Source organism: Tursiops truncatus, chromosome 2, assembly GCF_011762595.2.
Source record: "Tursiops truncatus isolate mTurTru1 chromosome 2, mTurTru1.mat.Y, whole genome shotgun sequence".
NCBI lineage: Eukaryota > Metazoa > Chordata > Mammalia > Artiodactyla > Delphinidae > Tursiops > Tursiops truncatus.
In genome coordinates, this window is record NC_047035.1 from 9673299 (window position 1) to 9696632 (window position 23334).

Consider the following 23334-nt stretch of genomic DNA (forward strand, 5'->3'; position numbering starts at 1 on the left):
GGGCAAGAGAGGTTCAACAAGATACGATACCTGGAGTAGGTCATCCTGACTCATGGAACACAGTGCATCACCACAGAACAGTCCATTTACATCCCCAGGGGAATACAGATGCGCCATCCCAGCTAATCTAGACTCCCATCAAACCGCTGTTTTTTTTAAGCTTAACAATTCAGCTGAGTTTAGTACATTTCAGTAAACATTCATTAAGCCCTGACCGCATACCAGACACTGTGCCTGGCTTTATGGCCCGACATTTGGGTAAACATACCATATGCACTTGCAAAGAATGTGTCTTGTGCAGTGAAAGTGTTGGCAGTCTTTAAATATCAATTAGGTTGAGTTGGTTAATATGCTGTTCTAATATCCTATGGACAGACTGACTCTTTTTTTTTGCTTTTCCTATCAGTGAGTGTGAGGGAGAAAAGTTAAAAATCTCTGACTTATGATTGTGGATTTGTTGCGCTTCTTACTTCTGTCAGCTTTCGCTTTATGTATGTGCAAGCTCTGCCGCACATGCATACACGGTTAGGACTGTTGTCTCTTCCTGACGACATCATCATTTTATTTTTATTTTATTTTGTCTTGGAGTGTCCTTGGTCTCACAGGAATATAGCCATACCAACTTTCTTATGATTAGTGTTTGTGTGATGTATCTTTTTCCATCTTTCTCCTTCCAGAGTATGCTTATGTTTAAAGCACGTCCCTTGCAAATAGTATAGAGTTGGGTCTTGTTTTTTATCCATTCTGACAAGAATTAGTGTGTCATTTTATTCGTGTATTTTTTTTACCATTTACTTCACGTAATCTACCATCTTGATTGTTGTTTTTTATTGGTCCTATCTGTTCTATGTTCCTTTGTCCTTCCTTTCTTTTTTTCTGATTATTCAATTACTTTTTTGGTTTCCATTTTATCTCCTCTGTTGGCTTTAAAACAACATCTCCTTGTTTTATCTTTTTAGTAGTTTTCAAACTAGGGGTTATAATATTCATCTTGAACATAACTCAGTCTGCTTTGGATTACTATAATACAACATGAAATAAAATGCATATTTATATATTTTATATATGCAACTATGTCGTTCCACTCACCTCTTCTCCATTCCTTTGTGCTGTTATCGCTACTGACTTTCTTCTGCATATGTTTTAATCCTCAATGCTTTGTTACTATTTGTGCTTTAAACAGGAGACTTTTTAAGAAAACTTTTTAAATAGTCTTTTATATTGGCCATACATTTACCATCTCAGGTACTTTTCATTCCCCCCTTCAGCTCCAGGCTTTCATCTGTGATCCTTTCCTTCAGCCTGAAGAAAAACCTTTGTATTTCTTGTAGTATAGGTTAAGCGGTTATTTTAGACTCTTTATTTACTAGTTCTAACCCCCAGTTATCTTTGGGTCTACTTCTAATGACTATTGTTTCTCCTGATTATGGGTCTCTTCTCTTGCTTATTGGTGACTTAAATTTTTTTATTTTATGCCAAATCTGGTGTATAAAGGAGCAGTACAGTTGAGGTAGATGACATTTTTCCCCCAGAGAATAAAACCCTTTCCCAAAAAAGGACCTATAATGAGGAGCTGATCATTTTGACCTTCTCAGGAGCTGATAAAGGCTCTGTTGAAGTTTTATTTAATCTCAGCCCTCCAGTTTCAAGTAATTGTATAATGAGGTCAGTCCACCCTCCCTACCAGTCATTGGGAGCCACGCTCTGCAGTACCACCAAGACTGCTCTCTGCTTTTCAGCCCTGCTCTCAGCTGCTGCATCTTTTTGTTTCTAACTGAAGTGTAGTTGATTTACAATGTTATGTTAGTTTCTGGCGTACAGCAGAGTGATCCAGTTACGTACATATATTCTTTTTCATATTCTTTGCCATCATGGATTATTACAAGATATTGAATATAGTTCCTTGTGCTATACAGTAAGTCCTTGTTGGTTATCTATTTTATATATAGTAGTGTGTATATATTTACCTCAAACTCCTAATATATCCCTCCCTTGCCTTTCCCCTTTGGTAACCATAAGTTTGTTTTCTGTGTCTGTGGGTCTGTTTCTGTTTTGTAAATAAGCTCATTTGTATCATATTTTAGATTCCATGTATAAATGATATCATATGATATTTGTCTTTGTCTATCTGCCTTACTTCACTTAGTACGGTAATCTCTGTGTCCATGCGTGTTGTTGTCAGTGGCGTTATTTCATTCTGTTTTATGGCTGAGTAATATTCCATTTTGTGTGTGTGTGTGTGTGTGTGTGTGTGTGTGTGTGTGTATACACCACATCTTCTTTATCCATTCCTCTGTTGGTGGACACTTAGGTTGCTTCCATGTCTTGGCTATTGTAAATAATTCAGCTGCATCTTACTTAGCAGAAGTCTCTGTGTGGGAGAATTAGTATATGAAGAGAACTAGTGTTGTGTTTGGGCCCCTTCTAGATTCAATCTCTCACGCCAGCCCACACAATCAATAAATATTTAGCTGATCTTTCCTCATCTCGGATGAGTTCGCTCTCCTGTCCATACCCAGACCAGGCAGTGGCCCACAGGTATGAACTCATGGACAATCTCTGCTCACTTAGGAAGGGCTCATCCTTCTCCAGAGTTCAGTTCATTGATATGTCTTTGCAGCCATAGCTTTAAAAAAAAACACATTCCTTTAAACTTTGGTGTTCTCACATTTCAGCAGGAACAGTAGTCATTTGCCAGTCTACCTCTGCATCAGAACACTTCCATTCCTTCTGAAGTGCTTTTTCCACTTTGGTGTTTGTGTTTTGAGAGGGGACGCCGCGTGACACTTAGACGCTCTGCTGATTTCACGTTGCCCTGTATTTCTTGGCAGGAGGATTTTGCGGATTCCGACAAAGAAGCCCCTATTGAATCCACCTTCGTCCGCATCAGAGAAACCCCTTCTGAACAAGAGAGCACCGTCTTCCTTCTGACTGAGAACGGGGAGCGTGCCTACACCGTCAACCACGAAACGAGCCACCCGCCACCCTCCAAAGTCTTCGTCTGTGACAAGCCTGAGGGCGTGAAGGAGCCCTGCGTTACCAGCCAGGAGCTGGCAGACAGCTGCTCTGAGTTCATGCACGAGATCGTTGACCAGGTTCTCCAAGGGGTCCCAGGGAAGATCAACAGCACCGGCGAGCTGGCCCCAGAATCTTCCATCTTATCATCCAGAAAGGACAGCCAGAGGTCCACCTCTCTGCCAATCAAGAAAACTGTGCACTTTGAGGCTGACACCTACAAGGAGGCCTCCTGCAGTAGGGACCCTTTCTACAGTCCAGACCTTCGCTTCGAAGGAAGCCCAAGAGAGACCAAGGAGTTGTCCAGGCAGGACGGACAGGTCTGGGTGGCTGAGGTTGCCGAGGAAACAACGAAACAGGAGGCCCTGGAGATCCTGGAAGCAGCCTCCAGTGAGGCCCCCAGCGACGTGTCTTCAGTGGACGGTAAGGTCAGTCATCCTCCGACTTCCCAGACCTCTCCCTCCTGGAATGGGGTGTCGGAGAGGGCAGCTGGCCCAGGGAAAGAGGGCCGTTCCCCGTCATCCCTGGGAGAGGATACCATTGTGGCCGATTCCATGGAGATCGAGGTTAAGCTGCTGACTGTAGAAGCTATGGATAAGGAAGACCCTTTCGAAGGCATACCATTAAAAGCCTCGAAATTTAACAGCAACCTCGTAGGTTTTCCCTCCACCAGCCAGGCTTTCCACGAGGTTCCTTCGCCTCATGAGAAAAAACCTGCCGAGGAGGAGGTGTCCGAGGACCGTGCTGAGAAGTTGCGTAAAAGGAGGGGTAAATCTACCCACAGGAAGACAGATTTGGATGAGCCCCCCGTGAAGCCCAACCAGCAGGAACCTCACAAGGACCCTGGACCAGAAGACCGAGGCTCTTCTTTGGAGGCACCGGTGGATAAAAAGCCAGAAGTGTGTGAAAAGGCCAAGCACAAGTCCCCCCGGCGCCGTCGGGGTGAGGAGGAAGGGGAAGCCGAGGGCCCACGGGGCCTTGGGGGAGAGTTGCCTTCCAGTCCAGCCAACAGCAGCCGCAGCTTGGAGACCCTCCGCAGCCCCAGCGACGAGGGCCTGGATTTCGAGCCGTCTCCACCGCCCTCCAGGATCTCCATCATCCCCCACGACCTTTTCTACTACCCGCATTACGAGGTCCCCCTGGCTGCGGTTTTGGAGGCTTACGCAGAAGGCGTGGAGGATTTGAGAAACGAAGAAGTGGACCTCGAAGAGCCAGAGGGGTATCTGCCGGACGCGGGGGCCGGGGAGGCCGAGGCCTCCCAGAGCAGCTGCAGCTTCGCCGGGCGGGGCAAGGGCCACCCCCAGGCCAGCGTCGCGGAGGATGCCAGCCCAGCCTCGGAACCCAGCCCCCCATCCCCGCAGGGGGACCACCAGCCAAGTGAGGACGCAGAGAGTGTCCCCGTGCAGGGCCACCAGGTACTTGACTGCGGGGGCGGGAACGCTGAGTGGGGAGTTCTGTGCTTCTCCTCAGCTCGGCTTCTTCCTCCATAAAACAGAGAAAGGCAGTTTCCCTCGCAGGCAGCCCAGGTCCAGAATTTAAGGAGACGCTCACTCAGGCTCAGGCAAGGTCAGGGTTAGCACCCGAGAGGAACACTTGCCGTCAGTTTTGCACCCTGGGTGTCTCGCTGGCCTCCCCTAGTCTGGGCCCTGCCCGCAGCCTGCCCAGGAGATCAGATGAGGCCATGCTTGCGGTGCTTGAGGGTCCAGCTTAGTAGTGGCAGAGATCATTGTAAGTAGCAATCGCGGCTCTGCCTAGCATGCACTTGGTGAACTTTACCCCCAACCCCGCGGCAGCCTGAGAAAATCAAGCCAGACCTCACCCTGGACTCCAGCCTGGATTTTTAAAGGCCTTTTGCTTGTTGAGCGCTATTGTTCGGCTCCTGTGGTTAGAAGTGGGTTGTGTAAACAGGGCAAGGCGGACGCGCACTTCTGAGCCGGGGCAGCTGGGCACGTGCTCCTCTGCCACCTCGTGTCTCCACGTCATCTGGCCCAGCAGCTTCAGAGGGCCCCCCCAGAGTGATCAGTGAGAGAGTGTGGGGAGCCCTGACTGCATGTCCCTCTGGGTCCCCCTCCCCGCCCTCCCCTCCGGACAAGCCCACCTCCTCCCTGCCTCCCAGCCTGCCTCTGGGCTTTGCTGGAGCTGGCCCCCCCATCCGGACGCCCTTCCCCACACTTGGCTTGGCGAGCACTTACTCATCTTCAAAGCCCAATGCCAACAGCATCCCCTCCCGGGAGCCTGCCCGGCCCCTCTCCAGGCAGGGCAGTCACTCTTGCATTTATAGTGATAACATTCTCGATGGTTCTCTGGTGGACTGCTGCAGCTTTCGTGGGTTGTGATTTTCTCTCCTGGGAGAGAGTGAGCGTTTGTGTATTAATCTCTGGGCTCCAGAGGTCAGCCTGACAGGAAACAAGGTGCACTGCGTGACAGTTTGGGGTATCAGGTGAGGGCAGGTAAATTAAACCCTGAGGTGCTGGAAAGTCAGGACAGGACCCAGCGGAGGCCCAAAGGTGCTCGGAGGAGTGAGAAAGCCTTGCCCTGGGGAGGCTGCAGGAGAAGGGGAATCTGAGTCGCCTTAAAAGGCATGTAGGATTTAGATGGGCCAGAAGTGGTAGCATCATTTATGGGTCTGCCCGCTCCAAGCAGTGGGGAGTAGCTGCCCGAGGACCGGGGGGCCTCAGAGTTCTCTGGCACTAACAGTCCAGAAGCCACGTGTGGCCGGACCTATCCTTTGGTGCCGAGCACCCATTCTCTGTCCGTCTTCGGCTGGAGAAGAGGGCTGGGTGGCTCCATGGGTGCGAGAGACCTGCCTGCCACCTTCCCCTTCTGCCCAGGGGCAAGGAACCTCGTCCTGTCCCCTGCCCCTAGCCCTCTGTCTGCTGTCTGTCAGAGCAGGCTTGTCCTGTGGGAGACCAGAAGATCCGGCGGGTTGAGAAATGCCCCTCAGTGACATCAGGTCTCGGGGTCCCCAGGTTGGGGGATGACAACAGCAACTGGGGTGATTCTCTGGGTTATTACGGGCCAAAAAGCTCTTTTAGAACAAAAGAAAGGGGACTGGGATTGGGAAGAGCCTGAGTTGCCTTTCTGCCCCTCTGGGTGACTTAGAACGGCCAATGAGCGCTAAGTTCCCCTCCCCCAGTGATGGAGTGTGGCCTGTGGGCACGCAGATGAGGCATCCGACGCGCAGGTGCCCACGGCTCCCAAGCGGAGTGTAGCCCCAGCATTGATCCCTGTGAGTGAGCAGGGGCGGGGGAGGGGAAGGGGCGCAGCCCAGGATGACTTGCCTCCTGACAGAGAGGATGACGGGGTGGAGCATTTCTCCGATACCTGGCCCTTCCTTAAAAAGAAAACGAAAACTATCTTCTAACTGGACTAGAAAATGGCAAGTTCTACTTCCAGTCTTTAAGAAAGTCAGTCCTCTCCTCACCTCACCTTTCAGAAAAGGTAGCGTTTGCTCATTGATAACGGAGGAGCAGCTGGCCTTTCAGATCGCTGAGAGCGGTTTTCATTTCTGCAGGGAGCTTTGTTCTCCTGGGCTGCACTGGCCGGCCACTCTGATCCTCTTATTGGGACACCAGTTGAGCAGGTTTTTCCAGCCCCTGTGAGAATTCTTGAGAGGTGCTGCCAGCAATTCTCACGCTTCTCGATTTCAGTGGGAGCATCGCTGATGGGTTTCAGAGTGCCTGGGGGGGCGGGTGGAGGTCAAAGATTCCTTATCATATAAATGCTACAGAGGTGGCACTACCATACACCTTCGGCCAAAAGCACGGTGAAGATCCATCTCTCCAAACACAGGAGCCGCCTTCACACCCCTTGGCCCACCTGGCCTCTAGGATTTGTTCCTCTGTTTAAGTGGATGGTGGTTGTGTGAAGGGTCCAGCCGTTGTCTACTGTGAGGGACATCCTTTATAGGAAATCTGTGGTATAGTGGGAAGAGGCTGATAATCATTATACCCATTTGCCAGACAAGGAAACCAAGGATCAGAGAGATAGTTGCTCAAGGTCAGATAGCTGACTTAGCCAGGATTGGAAACCAGGTCTTACTGACTGTAAAACCCGTGCTGTTTTCGATCCATCAGTCTGGAGCATTTGGAACTCTGCCCGGGGAGCAGCAGTTCAGGTGGGCTTCTCCTCCATGGTGGGCTGTGCTGGAAGGAACCCATGGAAGAGGCAGGATTGGAAGGGGCGCCCTAGCTGGGCCTCGGAGTCAAGGTGGAGCAGGGCGCTGCCGGGTGGTGTCACGCACTCAACATCTCAGCGTAAAATTCTGATTTGTGTTTGGTTGTCATATCCTTCAGTCCCAGGAGTTTCCAAACTCGGAAAACTTAGCAAACCCATTAGAAGAAAAGGTAATGGAAGAACCGATCAGCAGTAAAAAAAAGGAAAAAAGAAAACACGTGGACCACGTAGAAAGTTCAATATTTATAGCACCCGGAACTGTTCGCTCCTCAGATGACCTGGAAGAAGACACCTGTGACCACAAAGTCCTTTCCAGGTATTTTATTAACAACTTCTCACCCCAGAGCCTGAGCTGGGAAGCTACTCTCTGAACTCATCCCATTTCTGGTTTCTGATTGGATGGCGGACGCAGGGGTGGGGCTGGACAGCAAGGGAAACAGATTCAGGCAAAGTCCTCATTCTTCACACCTGGGCTCCCCCACTGACCTCCCCCCCATCCCGCCCCCAACCAATATCAGACCTGCCCGTAATCGGCAAAACCAGAAGGACCTGAACTTTGCCTTCTCTCCTCGCTCCACGTAGCTTTGGGTGGAAACTGGCAGTGAGCAGAGAGGTGGCTGAACCGTAGGTAGGGGTGGGGTATGAAAAGTAATAGCCTTGGAGACTCTGCCGGCCGTCTCTGGCCCCTGATAACCTCCGGGCAGTCTAGGTAGAGACCAAACTTAGCCGTTTACAAGCATCTTACAGGATCAGAAGGGAGGCACTGGAGGGGACCATTTATCACTGTCGCATGGAAGCTGGACCTTAATATGACCGCTTCACCCACGAGTTTGGGTCCAAGGCAGTAAGGGTGGAAACTTGAGGAAACTAACATGACTGTCTCTGTATCAGGCCCATCCCCATGCAACACCTCTTTCTCCTGTGGAGCAATAAGACAGGGCCGCTTTGACCTGCAGTAGGTTAGTATCCCCAACAGCTCCATGAAGTAGGTAGAGTGGGAATGATGATCCATTTCACAGATAAGGAAAACGGATCAGAGATGTAAATATTTGACCAAAGTTGCCAGTTCATCAACCAGGAGCCAGGATGACAGCCCAGGCCTCTGGCTGGGTATCTTTTCGCCTTAGCCCTGAGTGAGCCAGCTTTATTGGAAGATCAGAGAAACACATCAGCCTCAAAGATATAGTCAGAAAATTAGCCTCCTCGTGTATGAAAGGAAAAGAGGTGGTCCACCCAAGAGCTAGGCAGTCAGCAGCACTGTGCACAGCAGGAAGCACTGCAAAGGGAGTCCGGGTCCCAGGTCTCAGCCCAGGTCTGACTTTAGCTTGCAGAGGACGTCTGGTGAGTCCCAAGACTTCCGGACACTTAGAAAAAGAGACCCTTTCCTGCCCCCAAATCCTATGATTTTTAAGAATATGTGGTCTGCTTTCTATTTGAAATTCTTTCTCACTGTTTTCTTTTTTTTTTCTTGTTGACGAGGGCTCAGTGTGTCCCTTTCACCTCATCCTGCTGTTTGTAAACACACTCCACCCCGAGTGGGTCTCCTGGATACCATGTCTCATTTCCATCACTAGGTCAGAAATCAGAGCTTGCCTGAATCCACATGTGGCGGCCTCAGGATGGGGGCAGCAAGAAGTTCTTGGTGACGCCAATTCAAAACGTGTGTTTATTTTGCAGGACAAGTCACAGCGACTCCAGCATTTACGTTCGACGACATGCTAATAGGTCTTTGGAACCGGTTAGTATGTGAATTTCTTCTTTCATCCGGCCCCTGCTAATCAATTCCTTTCCATCCTTCCTCCTTCCCAGCCCAGAGCTTTGAAATTACTGACTTGCGACAGCTACGCTTTGGGATAGAAGACAAGCAAATTGAAACCTTGTCAGTAGGCATAGTGCAATCAGATGTCCAGTTTGGGCAATAGGGGATGTAAATAAAGTGACGATTTTAAAGCCCAAAGGCATCTTTGCCATAACAAACGCATCCAAGACCCCACCCCTGCACACACGTCCAGAAAGATCACGTTCAGAGACAGAGGTGCCACATAAGCAGAGGGTTCGCTTTGTCTTCGCAACCACTCAGCTGTGGATGTGTTGGGACCCAAAGCCCTGGGATCCACAGCTTGCCCTGATTCAGGCTGTTATGGGGGAGGGGAGCCTTCCGTCCACCCGTGGGAATGACGTAGAATACTGTATAGTCATTTTACTTTGGAACTAGATGTTCGCAAGATTGAGAAAATCATGGCATGCTCGACTCTGTATGTTTAAAATCATTTCATTTTCTGTTTCAGAGATTTCATCTTTACTAATTGGGTTGCGGGGTTTTGTTTATGAATTTCACTGTAGGATCATTTTAGCCATGTTCAGTTGAGGAACGCAGCAGATCAGGATGACAGAAGAAACCAAATGTTAACCAGGTAGGTGGCAGTAGTCCAAGCTTGGTGGGGCTTAAAAGGATATTTTTTCTTTAATTTTGCAGCCTACCTACTGGGGGTGGCTATTCTCCAACAAGGCTGTGTTGGATAACAGTATTAATAGTCTGGGCTCATGCAAGAAAATACCCGTTCCGGAAAAAATGAATGGAAATTGAGTATGTGTGGGAGGGGAAGGTAGATATGAATTCATGTTGATGAGCAGGGCATGGTTCAGAAAATGACTCAGTTTAAAGACAGGTCTGGGTCATGAGCCTGTGGCTGTATTTAGATGACACGGTGGTATAAGCTGGCCCTCTGAGGCAGAGCCAGGCAGAAGAGGTCGGGACGGGATACCGTGTGTGTTCTAAACGCTGTAGCCCCTGACAACTGTGTTAATTCCGTGTCGCCACTGCAGGTACAATACTCAGAAGCTCACTGAGCTGATGTTACAGTTTTATGACATCAGAACAGACATGAAGAGGGAATGCAAACATGCCAGGATGTCTATGAAAGTATTTCTTCCTGTTGGAGAACTAAATGACCTAGACTAAGAGTGTCGAATTGCTGTAACACCGCCCGTTGAGAACGTAGGCAGGCAGAGAAATCTAAAACTCTGACAACTCTGAGATGCCCCTATCTCTGTTAAAGTTATTGAATCACTTAATTTAATTGATTTTTTTAAAAATATTTGCCACGGATTTGAATTGGCTTGGAAGGACTTAGATCATTGGAATGGAAAGACCTTGTCTGAAAATTGCCCAACACCCAGGAGTGTAATCTGTACAAGTCCACCTGTCTGGCTACTAAAAAAAGAGGCAAGATTTGTTTCCCTCCCCTGCCGTAAAATGGAAATATTAATTCACGTTTTCCACCAGGTTTGACATCCTGATAGGAAAATAGCACTTTTAGCTTTTATGAGATAGAGTCTTTGAAAATTGAACCCGCAAGGTTGAGAAGTGCAGTCGTGTTTTCCATGCTTTTGAACATTTATTACCCTTGCAATAAAAATATGCAGTTTAAAATTTCTCTAAAAGCAGTTTGAAGAAGGAGAAAGAAATTCTGTCCGTTGTCTGTTATCTGCGTGGGAATCGCTCAGTTTCCAGACCAGGGCAAAGGTTTAATCCCCTCTTGGCATGGCCTTTCATTGTATCAGGAGATGGTCTAGGGAGGAGGAGGTAGTTTTCACTTCTCATCATCTCCATCACCCTGATGACCCTGAGAAGCCCCAAATGACCCTGAGAAGCTTACACTCTAGGTTCTACAGATGCCTCTGTAGAGGCCCCCGAGCCCAACTGCAATCAGATTATGGCTTCTGACCCTTTCCTGTCACCACCACAACAGTCCCCTTCTGGGCTTTCTCCACCAGGCAAAACTAAAATGTCACTTTAGTACTACCTTCTGTTAAAATAAGAAAGATACATCTGACCAAAATCTGGTAACCTGGTAATTATTTGCGAGGTTAGATTCCAAAAACAAAAACAAAAACTTGGTGGTACAGAGGTGTGTCTTTTTGTTGCTGATGGCTGTTTTTAAATGATCTGTCATGAGGGAACCTCCGATTCTTTCTTCAGATTCCTTAGGAAGTCCCCGCCATTCCTAGGGAAGAACGAAGAGCCGTCAGCTTCTAACTCTGTGTTAAGGGCACTGCGGTGTAAGGGAAAGCATCCTGGAAGGGTGTAGACCTGGTCCAGGTCCCAGCTGTATCACAGTCATTGTATGGCCTTGAGCAAGCCCCCCTCGCACCCCCTCTCCACGCCCGTCTGCAGGATGGGGCTAACAGCTCCTCCCTCTTGGCGCTGTGAAGATGAACTGAGTGCGGTTAAAAGCTCAAAGCATCCCGGGACCCAGCCCTCCGCCTGGGTCTGCACCTCACTGGGAAGCCCTCAGCTCTCCAGTTGGGCAGTGAGGCTGGAGTACAGGGAGGGAGGGGGCTCCACTGGGCTGGGGACCCACTTGTGACTGCCTTGGTGTGTTTCCCCTCCTGCAGGAAGGCCAACAGCTCGGGCGAAGCCAGGACGCAAGAGACCCACAGCCCAGAGAGCGACTCGCTGATGCAGTTCGTCCAGCAGCCAGACGTGATGTACTTTATCCTCTTCCTCTGGCTCCTGGTTTATTGCCTGCTGGTCTTCCCCCAGCTGGACCTCAATGGACTCTGATGCGTGCGTCTGCATAATAAAAAGACAGGATCCTGGCCAGGGGTGGGCAGTCTCCTTACTTCCTTTTATTGCCTGTTCTGGATGGGGCACTTGCGCAGATGGTGGAGGACCTCCGAGGAAACTTAGACTCCCTCTCTCCACTTTCCTTTTTCATGTTCCCTTTCTCTCCTGTGAGTCCTAAGCACGCTTTTCTCTTTGGCTGTGGACTCAACACTCAGGTGTGTGGCCAGATCGTTGGGTGGGTTTGTTTGTGTGCCTTGCCGTCAGGTATTAAGCTTTGTTACTAATACTCATAACTGGGTCTTAGCTCGCCCCACGCGCTGGTTTTTAAGGTCCCAGATGGACCTGAGTTTCTCGCCTCCCGATGAGAAATAGGATGGATGCCTCAGGGAGACCCCCGCTGGGAAGAAAACTGCCCTACTTTCCTCTGAGAGGGGAGTCTGAGTGAAGGTGCTGGGGGTCCGCGCACCTGTTGTGGTCTGGCGATTGGTCGTTTTCTTTGGGGGGATATCAGAGCAGCACAAAGCTGCCGGGTCCAGCAAAGGGCATCCGTGAACGGCAAAGTTCGAGGAAAGTGTGGGCTAGGTCGTGAGCTGCAGTGCACACTTGTTCACCCTCGTTTTCTTTTTTGTGGGGGGCATGCATTTTAATTTTGCTTTTGCATTGATTGAACTGAGGTAAAGCGATGATTTTCAAACCTTTCCCACCTATGGAATCCTCCTTTCAAGTGGATTCTCAGGGGCCAGTCTAGTTGATACATGAAAAGCAGAGCTTTGGCTGACGCAGGGCAAGGCCTGGGATCCCTCTCGCTTTGCCCGGGCAGCTCCCAGCTTCCACTCGTGCCTCCCGAAAGCCCCGAGGAGGAATGCGGAAGTGGCCTGGCTGAGAACGAGCTCTGACTGATGGGAGAGCAGGAAGTGGTCCAGCACGTTCCTGCTCCGAGAGAGCTTTTGTGCACACCTGCCTCACAGTGTGAGTCTCAGCACGGGCATCTTTCGTGGTCAGTTATGATGGGTTTCTTGAAAAGGAAAAGGGTTTCTGGAAAGCACCCTGAGAAGTAACCAGAACGGGCAGGTGGTGAGAGGACAGAGGCATCCACCTGCCCTTCCGTCTTCCTTCTGCCCTGGGCTCCCTCCTCTTCCTGCTTCCTGTCAAGAGGCAGGCCATGCGTCCCTGTGTATTACTTCCTCCTCCCGTTGTCCTCCCCCTCAGAAAGCATGTATATGGTGAGACTTACAAAACCACAGCCTATTAGGTCAGGAGGGGCAGTTAGACGGCATCTTCTCTGCTGAACCCAGAGAGGCAGAGCTGGTTGGCCAAGATCACACAGCCAACCAGGAATGGAGGCCACCTGATGCCCCATCCAGAGCTGTCCGCTCTTTTAGGGAAATTCCACTGGGCCCATGAATGTCCTGAAAAAAAAAATAATAAAATGAATAGATAAGAATGTCCTCATTTAAACAAAACCAAAATTTTTAGGTCAACCACCCACCTTTGTTTTTTCTTGTGTTTTTCCCATGAGGAAGTTTTGTTCGCTTTCAGGCTCATTGCCTGTTCCTTCTAGAATACCCTCGACAGCTCTAACAGCTTGTCAGCTGACACACCAGCTTTGCTGTTACTCCAGGAATCACGCTTCTCTCTCAGCAAGGCAGGGATTTGCTTATTTCAAGCAGGGGGTCTCAAGTTTACAGAATTCCAGCATGGCCAAAAGAATTGACGTAGCGCATTTGAGTCGATGACAGCCAAAGCCTGGCCTCTAACCCACTCTGGCTATAAGCTGCTTTCTCTCCACGAACGAATCTAAGCCTTCCCAGCTGAAAGCTGTTGGGAGTTTGGAGCGATTCCATCTCCAAGGCCTGGTGTCCCATGGAAAATGAGCTAATTAGTGAGCTCCCTGGCATCGCTGCAAGCTGAAAGGTACAGATAATAAAGATTATGTGTGTGACACTTTATAACCCTGGACACCAGGCAGTCCTCACCTAAATTAGATGCTTGGAAAGCCAGGGAAGAGCTGACCCGAACGTTAATCATTTCACTTTACGGGTCTAGACCTTGTTCAGAAAAGTCTCTGCAGGTTTCTCCTCTCACCCATTACAAAGTGTGATGTGTAAAACCATCTACAGGCAAGATGCCTGAAAGTCATTTGGTTCAGGGTGGCAGCAAACTGATTTTTTTTTAAAAGAAAAAAAAGAATCGCACTTGATTACAGGCGTGTGTGAAAGAAGTCAGATATAGAAGGTGGGTGAGAAGCCTGAAGGACAGACCACTCCATGGCTTCCATTTAAGAATTTATTTTTAATTCTTATCCAAGTAATACATGTTCATAGTTTAAAAAGAAACAAATACTATAAGACTTTTAATGAAAACTAGCAATCCCCTATGGGTTGCTCTCTAGAAGTAACGCTTTCACCTCTTTTAGCTGTTTCTTCTAATATTTACCTTTGCATTTCTACATAACATGCTTATACTTCTTTTATTTTTGAAATTAATCTAGAAACATCTACTGGCTTGCTACCGTGGTAGAGAAGGATCTTGCTCTTACCCATACCGTGCTTTGTTTTTCCAGTATAGTTACATGTGTTGTTTGGACATCTCTCTTCATTGTGGGCATATGAGGACTGTTTACCTGTGAGCCAAGTAGTGTACTGTGGTTACACGTCCTTTCTCGTCAAATTTCTTCTCCCTCCTTGATGATGATGATGATGATTTTGGTGTGGTGCATTCCTTAGTAACTTGCTTAGAAAAGAACATGGGAAGTAAATATTATTGTAAATATTTTGAGATTTTGCATAGCTTAAAATATCCTTATTCTGCCCTTACCCAGGTGTAGCTGGATATAGAATTGTGGGTGGGAAATAATACCACCCATCGAGGTTGTTGAGATTCCTGATGCCATTCTGATTCCCAGGCCTTTAGCTGCGACTTGGGTTTCTCCACCCTCCCAGGAAACATTTAAGATCCCTTCATTCTTAGTGTTCTGAACTGTCCTGATGGTGGTGTACCCTTGATGGTGTACCTCGTGCTGGGTTCTCATGAGAAACCTCTTAAATTTTCTTGTAATTGTTCACGTTCTTTCTTTCTGGACCACCTGTTGTTCCAATGTTGGACTTCCCAGGCTAGACCTCTAATTTTTTTTATCTTTTCTATTTCTCATCTCTTAATTTATTCTTTTTTGATCTGCTTTCAAAGGTAGTTGTTTAGCTTTATCTTCTCAATATACCTGATGAATGTTTTATTAATTTTTAAGTTCCAAAACGTTTTATAGTGTCCTGTTCTTGTTTCATGGGTGCAGAACTTATTTCTCTGTGGACGTTCACGATAATGGGGTTTGGGGGAAGTTCTTTTCTGCTCTCTGTTTTGCCTTTATTTCCTCTAAGTTCCCTTTCTCTTAGTCGCACTCTCTGTCTTATTACAAGTTTTCTTCGGATATCTAGTGATGCTGTGGATCGGTTCGTGTATAAGAATGAAACATCACAAAGTGGATAGAAGTTCTGTGTGTCAACTGGTGGATTCCTCTGTAGGCTCACCAGGTGGGCACCTGGACTCTTCATGGGAGGACCACACATATCAATATTTGCAGGTCTTTTCTCACTGTGTTTCTTTAGAGATATTTCCGCTTCTCTCCTGCCTGAGATAAAGGGACCTACGCAGAGCTGCTACTAGCCTATGCAGGGCCCTCATGCAGTTTCAAAAAGGGCATTCCCTCTGAGTGGATGGATGACTCAGAAGTAGGTGCCCCTCTGAGCAGAAGCCACCCGTGGGCACTTGGCCAAACTGGCAGAAGCCATCTTTTGCCTCTTTCTCCAGGGAAAGGCCTGAGGAGCAGAGTAAGGGCTAGATTTTAACTCGCAATTGCCCCCTTAGCCAGGCACCTTTGTGCCGTGCACGAACTGGAGGGCCGTACCCAGAGGTGCCGGCACACACCTGAGCGCCCGCATCCTGCCTCTGAGCAGGCATCTCATCACAGTCAGTGTGTACACTCACCGAATCGCTCCCGCCTCGCTGTGCCTGGGTTAGAGCCCCTCCGCTTCCCCCCGAGGAGTGGGCTGCTGGCGCCGCTGGGTGCTGGTGCCTCCCCTCTGCACAGGCAGTGCGTGGTGTCGGGATTCCTCGGCCCTGCTCCCGTCTCCCTCATACATGGGTCGGCATCTCGCGCCTGCCGTCATCTCCTCTTCATCCCTTCGTCTTTATGATTCCGTCCCTTCCATTCCTTTGTTCTCATTTCCCTGGGGTTTCACCAGGGAAGACACCCTCTTGAATCGCAGGTCCCACGTTTGCGCTCTCCCTGCTTGTTAGGCGGCTCGCTGCTCTGTGGGCGCGCTTGTGAACGTGCCCTGAGTCCTGCTGAGGCATGGTCTGCGAGCGCCTTCATGTAACGCTGGGCCAAGTGAGGAGAGGCGAGAGGGCACCTGGAGCTCCCCTGGATGCCCCAACACAGATAGGACTCTCCTTCCTTCCCTCCTTTCCACCTCCTACCCCGACGAAACTATCTTAGAGCTCCGTTCCCCGCCAGACTCCCGCTTCTTGGAGTCACGCACTTTCTAGGTTTTCTTTGCCACCGTCCCTTCACCGGGAAACAGTCCACACCGGTGTCGGCCAGCGAGCAAACTGGCTGCTCCCTCTGTTGGATGGCTGTTTGGAACTTTGTGAGCAATTCCTCCTGGTCAAGCCCGGCCTCTGTAGGGAGTGGGGCTCCCACCAGGACTGGGAACCAGGGAGTGCCCCCTAGAAGCCACCCTGGGCACAGGCTGCGTCTCCCTTTCTGGGGTTCAGCTCTCTCTTCCCGTCTCCATGCAGTGCGATCCTGCTCTTTGTGAGGGTCGAACTCGTAGAAGGCAGAAGATTTGGAGGCTGCCTGCCTGTGTAGTCGATCTTCATAAATTATAGGTCATTTCATAGCCTTAGGGATGACGTAAGGGTCTAGTGCCTCATTTAAGAAATGAGAAAACTGACGATCAGGAAGGAGAGATGATTAGTCACACTGCTAGTTAGTGCCCTCGGGAGGGACGTCCGGATGCCAAGTTCTCTACAGAACTCCAGCCTCCAGCCGCTGCAGCTCAACTGCACCTCCCTCGTCACCAAGGACTCAGGACATCACAGAGCTGATCTCTCAAACACAGGCCCGAGTAAACAAGGAAAGAAGGTATCTCTGAATCTCAGAATTCGTGGTGGCTTCTTTGTTAAGAATTGTTCTCTTTCCGCGGTCGTGTCATTGGCGAGCACTCCTGTGACACACTCTTTCATGCAAGCTCGGATTTTCTTAACTCTCCAGTAGGCCCACTGCTGTTTGGAGCCACGACCTCTCTTTCCCTTTGGCTTGGAGACCTTCCCAGCCATTTCTGTTTACGTCCTCAAGTCCCCGAGGTGGTCTATGTGGGAGTTTCAGATCAACGTGGTTCCTCAGAACCTTCCCAGTGATATTCTGGCCAGGAAACAAGAGCCCACGAAACCCTCCGGGTCCGCATGTGTTATTTCTCTTGCCCTGACATTGCATCATCTCTGCTGAGACCGCCTTTGGGGAGAGACTGAACGTCTTGGGGCTGCAGCTGCTGGCTGGAGTCCCCACTGAATAGCAGGCTCTTCCTCCGGCCCGTCCAGCTGCTCTCGGGATGAAGGCCTTGGCCTGGGCTGAGCAGCTGAAGCCTGAGAGCTGGCGTGAGTGATAACTCGCTTATTTGCTGGAAATAGCTGCGGAGTTTGCCTGAACGGTTAGCCAGTGTCAGGGAGCCAAGAAATGAGACGTGGGTTCTTTGCTGGATGTCGAGTCCCGTAGATCTTCTCGGCTCTGCCTCTTGTCAGGCACCTTGTTGAGGAGCAATAGTCATGCAGGGAAGTGAGCCCAATACCCGTGAAGCGTGGACCCTGCATGCATTGCGCCCAGAATCTTCCATTCCCATCTCACGCAGACCCCATGGCTTCAGGCTCCAGGTGAGCCCTGGTCCTCCTTGCTCTGACGTGTGACAGCACCACAGTGACCTGCAAGCTGTCAAAGTCCTCCACCCCCGTGGGTGCGACCAGCTTGGGAAGGAGCAAAGGCCTGGAGGTTCTGAGCCCCTACTTCCCTGGGGTCAGCAGAGGCCATCAGAGTTCCGGGGCCCCTCGGACCCTTCTGGAATTGCCGGACCCCTCGGCGGCGGGAAGACCGAGTTGGGTGCTTATAATTCATCTGAGAACCTTGATGAAAACCCAGCCCTGGGCTGTAGCACCAACAAGCCAGAAAAATGTCCTCGTTTATGGGAAGAAGACAGCCAGTATTTTACACTGTTGGACCACGTGGTTTTAAATACAGCACTCAGTAATCTACCGCCCTGATCCCACTGCTAACTTCAAGATTCCCTGACACTTAGAGGTCAAGGCCAGCTTTCATCTAGCAGGAATCTCTTTAACTGAAACTCCCCCCGCCCCCCCTTTTTTTAATCACTCCCTTCTCCCTTCTCCAGGAGGATTTATGGAATAGGGGAAGAGGGCAGGTTCAGGAATCAGCCGGATCTAGGTTCAAGTCCCCGCTGTGTCTCCAGATGTATCTGGATGACTGGGCAAATTACCTCTCTGAGCATCTTCTGTGCAGAATCGACACTCAGTACATATTTGCTGAGTGAATAATAGCTCCCTTGTGAGCTTGTTACAGTGTCGTAAAATGCTCAGTAGCTCCCTGTCTGCATGTCCCTCCTCGCCAAGCTTTGACTAGACCTCCTTTCAGTTCGTTCAGTTTACCATGGCTGCTTCTAGCCTCTCTCCAATCCGCCTCCATCTTGCCAGCTGCTCTCTCAAACCTAGCTCATGCCTTTTACAAGAGGAAGCCGAAGCCAGCATGTACCCACGGACTCACTGGACCCTTAACGACAATCACGGGAGGTGGTTCTTTCAGAGAGGAAGCTAAAACACAAGAAGGAAAGATGACAAGGTCATAGAGCTGGCAAGTGGCAGAACCATGATCATAGGACTCTTCCTTCCAGACGTTGATTTCCACCCTAGACTTTGCTGCTTAGAAAATAAGTCATGCCTTAATGTGATTCTGATTGTTGGTGAATTTGGCCTAGTTGGCAAGCGTGGGTGGAAATCTCAGAGTTGGGCGGGTTTAGCAGTTGCGTTGCAACCCTCACCTGGCGTTCTTCCCCTTCCCAAGTTTCTGCGTACTTTGACCCCCGCCCCGTATCAACACTGCTTAAATATCTCCTTCATCCTCATTTGGTAAAAATGACTAATATTGTACATCAACTATACTTCAATTAAAAAATAAATTAAAAAATTTTTAAATAACTGAGGACACCCCAAGTTCAGGTTTTAACTAAGGTTGCAAATTGACAACCAAAATGACTGCGTCTAAAGGCCCATTAGCAGCATAACCTCAGTGTCTAACATCCAAGATTGAATGACTTTAATTAATGCCCCCAGGTAGTCACTCTTCACTTCTTCTCACGCATGCTTTTCAGAGTAGAAGTGAGGCTTCCTCCTTCAAAAAGCAAATCTCACTGTGCTGGGCAGAGCACAAGTTAAATAGGGATGAGACCATGGATTACTTGGAGGAAGTTAGAACTGGTTGGCCTGTGAGATAGGAATCATTGTTTTTCCTTTGTTTTGAATTGAAAAGTTGTGATTTTTGCATTGTTGCAGAAAGGAATAGAAAAATGTCTCCTGATAGGTCTCTTTTCCATTTGCAAAAGTTCAGACTTCTTTTAGACCCACCAGAAGTCAGTAATAGCCTATTCTCTGTAAGACTTTCCTATGAGGACAGACACAACATGCCTGTATTCCTAAATGTCATGCAAGGATTGAGACACTTTTTAAAAGGAAACTCTGGGGACTTCCCTGACTGTCCAGTGGTTAAGACTCCGCCTTCCAATGCAGGTGGTGCGGGTTCGATCCCTGGTCGGGGAACTAAGATCCCACATGCTGCACAGTATGGCCAAAAATTTAAAAAAAAAAGGAAACAAAGTGTCTGTAACCTAGAGAGTTGACATTATTCCAAAGTAGGATAGCACTGGCCTGGTCATCAGGACCCCAGGTCCTAGCTCCGGCCCACCTGCTGTGACACCTTGAATAATTCATTTACCTCTCTGGGTGGAAAGGTGGGAGACCTCTTTTTAAAAGTCTTTCTTAGGTTTAAAAATCCAAAGGTTAGGGCTTCCCTGGTGGCACAGTGGTTGAGAGTCCGCCTGCCGATGCAGGGGACACGGGTTCGTGCTCCGGTCCGGGAAGATCCCACATACCGCGGAGCGGCTGGGCCCGTGAGCCATGGCCGCTGAGCCTGCATGTCCAGAGCCTGTGCTCCGCAACGGGAGGCCCGCGTACCACAAAACAAACAAACAAAAATCCAAAGGTTAGCAAATTAGGTTTGTTTTTATTGTAATCTCAGTAAGTGGCCTGTTTGCTTAGAATAAATGCACCTCTGCATTTGTAAGTGAATTCCAAAGCTTAGAGCATGGCTTCCGGATTTAGTATCTGAGAAAGGTGCCTTTGGAAAGTGTTTGGTCTGTTGAAAGTGTGGGGTGAAAGTTGGGAGTAGAACGTGGGAGAGCTGCTTCCTAGGACTCCCAGAACCAATCTGGTCTCCTTAAATTAAGTCAGCATCCGAGGCAATTTTTTTGGATACTTTGAAGTTCACAAGTTCAGGTGCAGGCATATATAGATGTAAACGACTGGACCTTTCTATCCTTCCCATCCTTTTCCCCGTCCCCTGGTAGACTCGAAATAGATAGGCACAGAAATTCCACTCGAATCAGAGGCTGCTGGCATTCTAGCACTGGATCCCTGAAGCCAAAGACGGGCATGTTTGTACAGAATGTCCCTGGGGCGGGAGTGGAACTGGGGGAAGGGGTGCCATGAAGCAGAGACCCTGTCTCCTTGAAATTGCACCCTGAGTTAGCTACCTGCATCACTTGCGTTGGTGTTGGTAACATCAGCCAAAGACAACGAGTGAAAGAGGAAGGACGGTGGTTCCCTACCGTTCATGGTCAGGACCAATTGTTAAACCTGGAAGCAGGAGTTTGTTCAAAGTGTATTGTATTGGATGATGATAGCTATTTATTTTTTCAAGGTCTGTAATACGTTTAACAGATTTAATGCTACGGTTTCTTGTAATGTCATGGCGGGACTTAATTGATAATGTCTGAATATTTTTACTGAGAGCTCTAAGAGAACTATTGAAAAAAAAGCAAAATGTTATTTTGTAGTACAAGAATTATTTTGTCTATTTAGCACATACATAGCTGTAGCTTTGTAAAAAAAAAGGTATCTTTGTAAAAAAAATTGTATGAACATGCACTCTTATTTATTGACTATTGTAAATGAAGATATAAGTGACTATTTGCATAATTTATACCTGTGGGAAATTAACTGGAGTATTTGTTATTTGACTGTTTTCTATTAAGGACTATTAGGCTTGGTGCTATGATGAATGGTCTTGTAAAATTACATGTAACCTGAAGAAAAATTTTGAGTATAAATTTCATGAATTGACCAGCTCATTGATAATTCTTATTTCCATGTATGTTCACGCCTTTGCCAACCAGAAATGACTCTATCTTTCCTTTGTCCCAACAAAGATTACTATTGCCAGGTAAAAGTGACACCAATTGGCTGTAGAATTGTAGAGACTGTAGGGAATCTACCCTTTTTAACAATTAACTTGTCTTGAGCCTTTGCAGGTGAACCTCCAAGAAGGAACAATAATGGTAGTGATGGTGGCTCTGTGGCTGTGGAGTTACGCTGCCTGCCTGGGTTTGAATCCTGGGTCTGTCTCTTACCGACTGTGTGATTTGTAACAAGTTACTATAGTAGCCTGGGTCTTCCAGAGAACAGAGCCTGAGTCCAACCTTATGTGCTTATGCATCAGTGCCGGGGGGATGGGGGCGCGGGTACAATGCCAGGGCAGCAAGAGTGAGGCAAGGACGGAGGGAAAGCAAACGAGAAGTGGTGCCACAGGTATTTATCGTGTACCTACTAGGCATCCGGCACTGTTCTGGTTGCTGAGAATAGAGTAATAAACGAAACCAAAGTCCTTGTACTCGGAGAGCTTACATTCTAGTGGCGGAGAGAGACGTAAACAAAATAGGTAACATACACAGTATGTCAGATACCTATCAATAAGTGCTGTAAGAATGATCAGGACAGGAGCACCAGTTTGGGGGTGGATGGGGAGGTGATACAGTGTTAATAATCAAGAGAGGCCTCTTTGAGAGGCAGACATTTGACTAAAGACTTGAAGGAGATGCCAGGACAAGTCACTCGAATAACTGGAGAAGAGCTGTCTAAGCAAAGGGAGGAGCAGGTGCAAAGGCACTGTGGTGGGATCGTGGCGGTGTTTTTAGGGGACGCCAAAGAGCCTGGTGGGGCTAAAGTACAGTGAGTGAGAGGGGAGAGAAGTAGGTGAGGAGTTTACTGGGGCAGGTCAGGTAGGGCTGTGTTGGATGTTACAAGGACGTTGGCCTTCACCCTGAGTGAGCTGGATCCCCTGGAGGGTTTTGACCACATGTTGACTTAACATTTTAGCAGGCTCACCCTGGCTGCCATGATGAGAATAGACTGGGGAACAAAGGCAGGGCATGGAGGCCAGCTAGGAGGCCATTGCAACAGTGCAGGGGAGAGATGACGATGGTACAGACCAAGATGGGAACCGTGGTGGTGATGAGCAGTGATTAAATCTGGATATATCGATACTACGAGAGCAGACCCTCTGGATTTGCTAATGGGTTGGGTGTGGGGTGTGACAGAAAGGGTCGAGAAAGGCTCCAAAGTTTGGCTTGAGCAGCAGGAAGGGTGGAGGTGCTCTGGGCTGAGACGGGGGAGATATAGGAGGAACAGGTTTCGAGTCTGAACTTGCCACGCTAAATTGAGATGACTGGTAGATGTCTCCTTTCCCAAGTGAACACGATCCTACAGTGTGGGGAATGCCCCGGGGGTGACTGACCACCTGCCAACCCCGGGATGGCCCAGCCCCGATGGCCCCTAGCTGCTCTGCTGCTATGTCACATTTGAGGCTTGGGAATCCTGATGGGTTTTGGAAACCCAGGTCCCCAGTGTACCAGGAGGCCATTCCCAAGGAGCCCCCAGACTGGGTGCTCTCTCACTGCCCCCAGCTCTGCACCCCACCCCAAGGCGGGCCTTCCCTCCTCTCCCCCTGCTGTCTTTAATCTTTTGAACACGGATGCCAGAAGACCCGTCATAGATCTCCCTTGACATGTGCAGAAGCTGGTCCGTGCTTGAATGGAGAAAGTGTAGGGTGAAAACACATCGAACTATCTGATCATATTAAAAAGGGGGCGGGAGGGTAACATAATAGGAAGAGAGACCCTGCACTTGGATCGCTGAAGCCTGTAACCGGCTGTGCATAATCATGTTTGAACTTGGGGGCTGGAGTCTTCATTTGAGCAGGGTGGCGATACTACGGAAAGCTCAAATGAAGATGGGGTGATATTTTAATTTCCATTAATTGTCTTAACACGTAGGATTAGGTTTAGCTGCCTCTGACAGAAAACCCACAAAAGCAGTGGCTTAAACCCAATGGAAGTTTTACTCTTGCCTCTCTGAGAGAGCGGCCATCGATCTAGGTTGGCTGGACAGCTTCTCGTCCTTCC

The 23334-nt window shown here is 48.8% G+C and overlaps 1 protein-coding gene across 2 annotated transcripts in view; it reads left to right on the forward strand.

The window, feature by feature from the left end:
- The window catches only part of CLMN (calmin), a 119132-nt gene extending 97915 nt beyond the window's left edge, over positions 1–21217 (forward strand). Inside the window, exons 9-14 of one of the 2 annotated variants that reach the window (XM_033850666.2) lie at positions 2832–4430; positions 7311–7507; positions 8869–8929; positions 9535–9605; positions 10018–10114; positions 11594–21217. In XM_033850666.2, coding sequence (XP_033706557.1) covers positions 2832–4430; positions 7311–7507; positions 8869–8929; positions 9535–9605; positions 10018–10114; positions 11594–11758 — 2190 coding nt within the window. In that variant the 3' untranslated portion in view covers positions 11759–21217. Of the gene's footprint in view, positions 1–2831; positions 4431–7310; positions 7508–8868; positions 8930–9534; positions 9606–10017; positions 10115–11589 lie in introns of both variants that reach the window. The other variant, XM_033850667.2, reaches the window with a different exon arrangement.
- The last annotated feature ends 2117 nt before the right edge of the window (positions 21218–23334 follow it).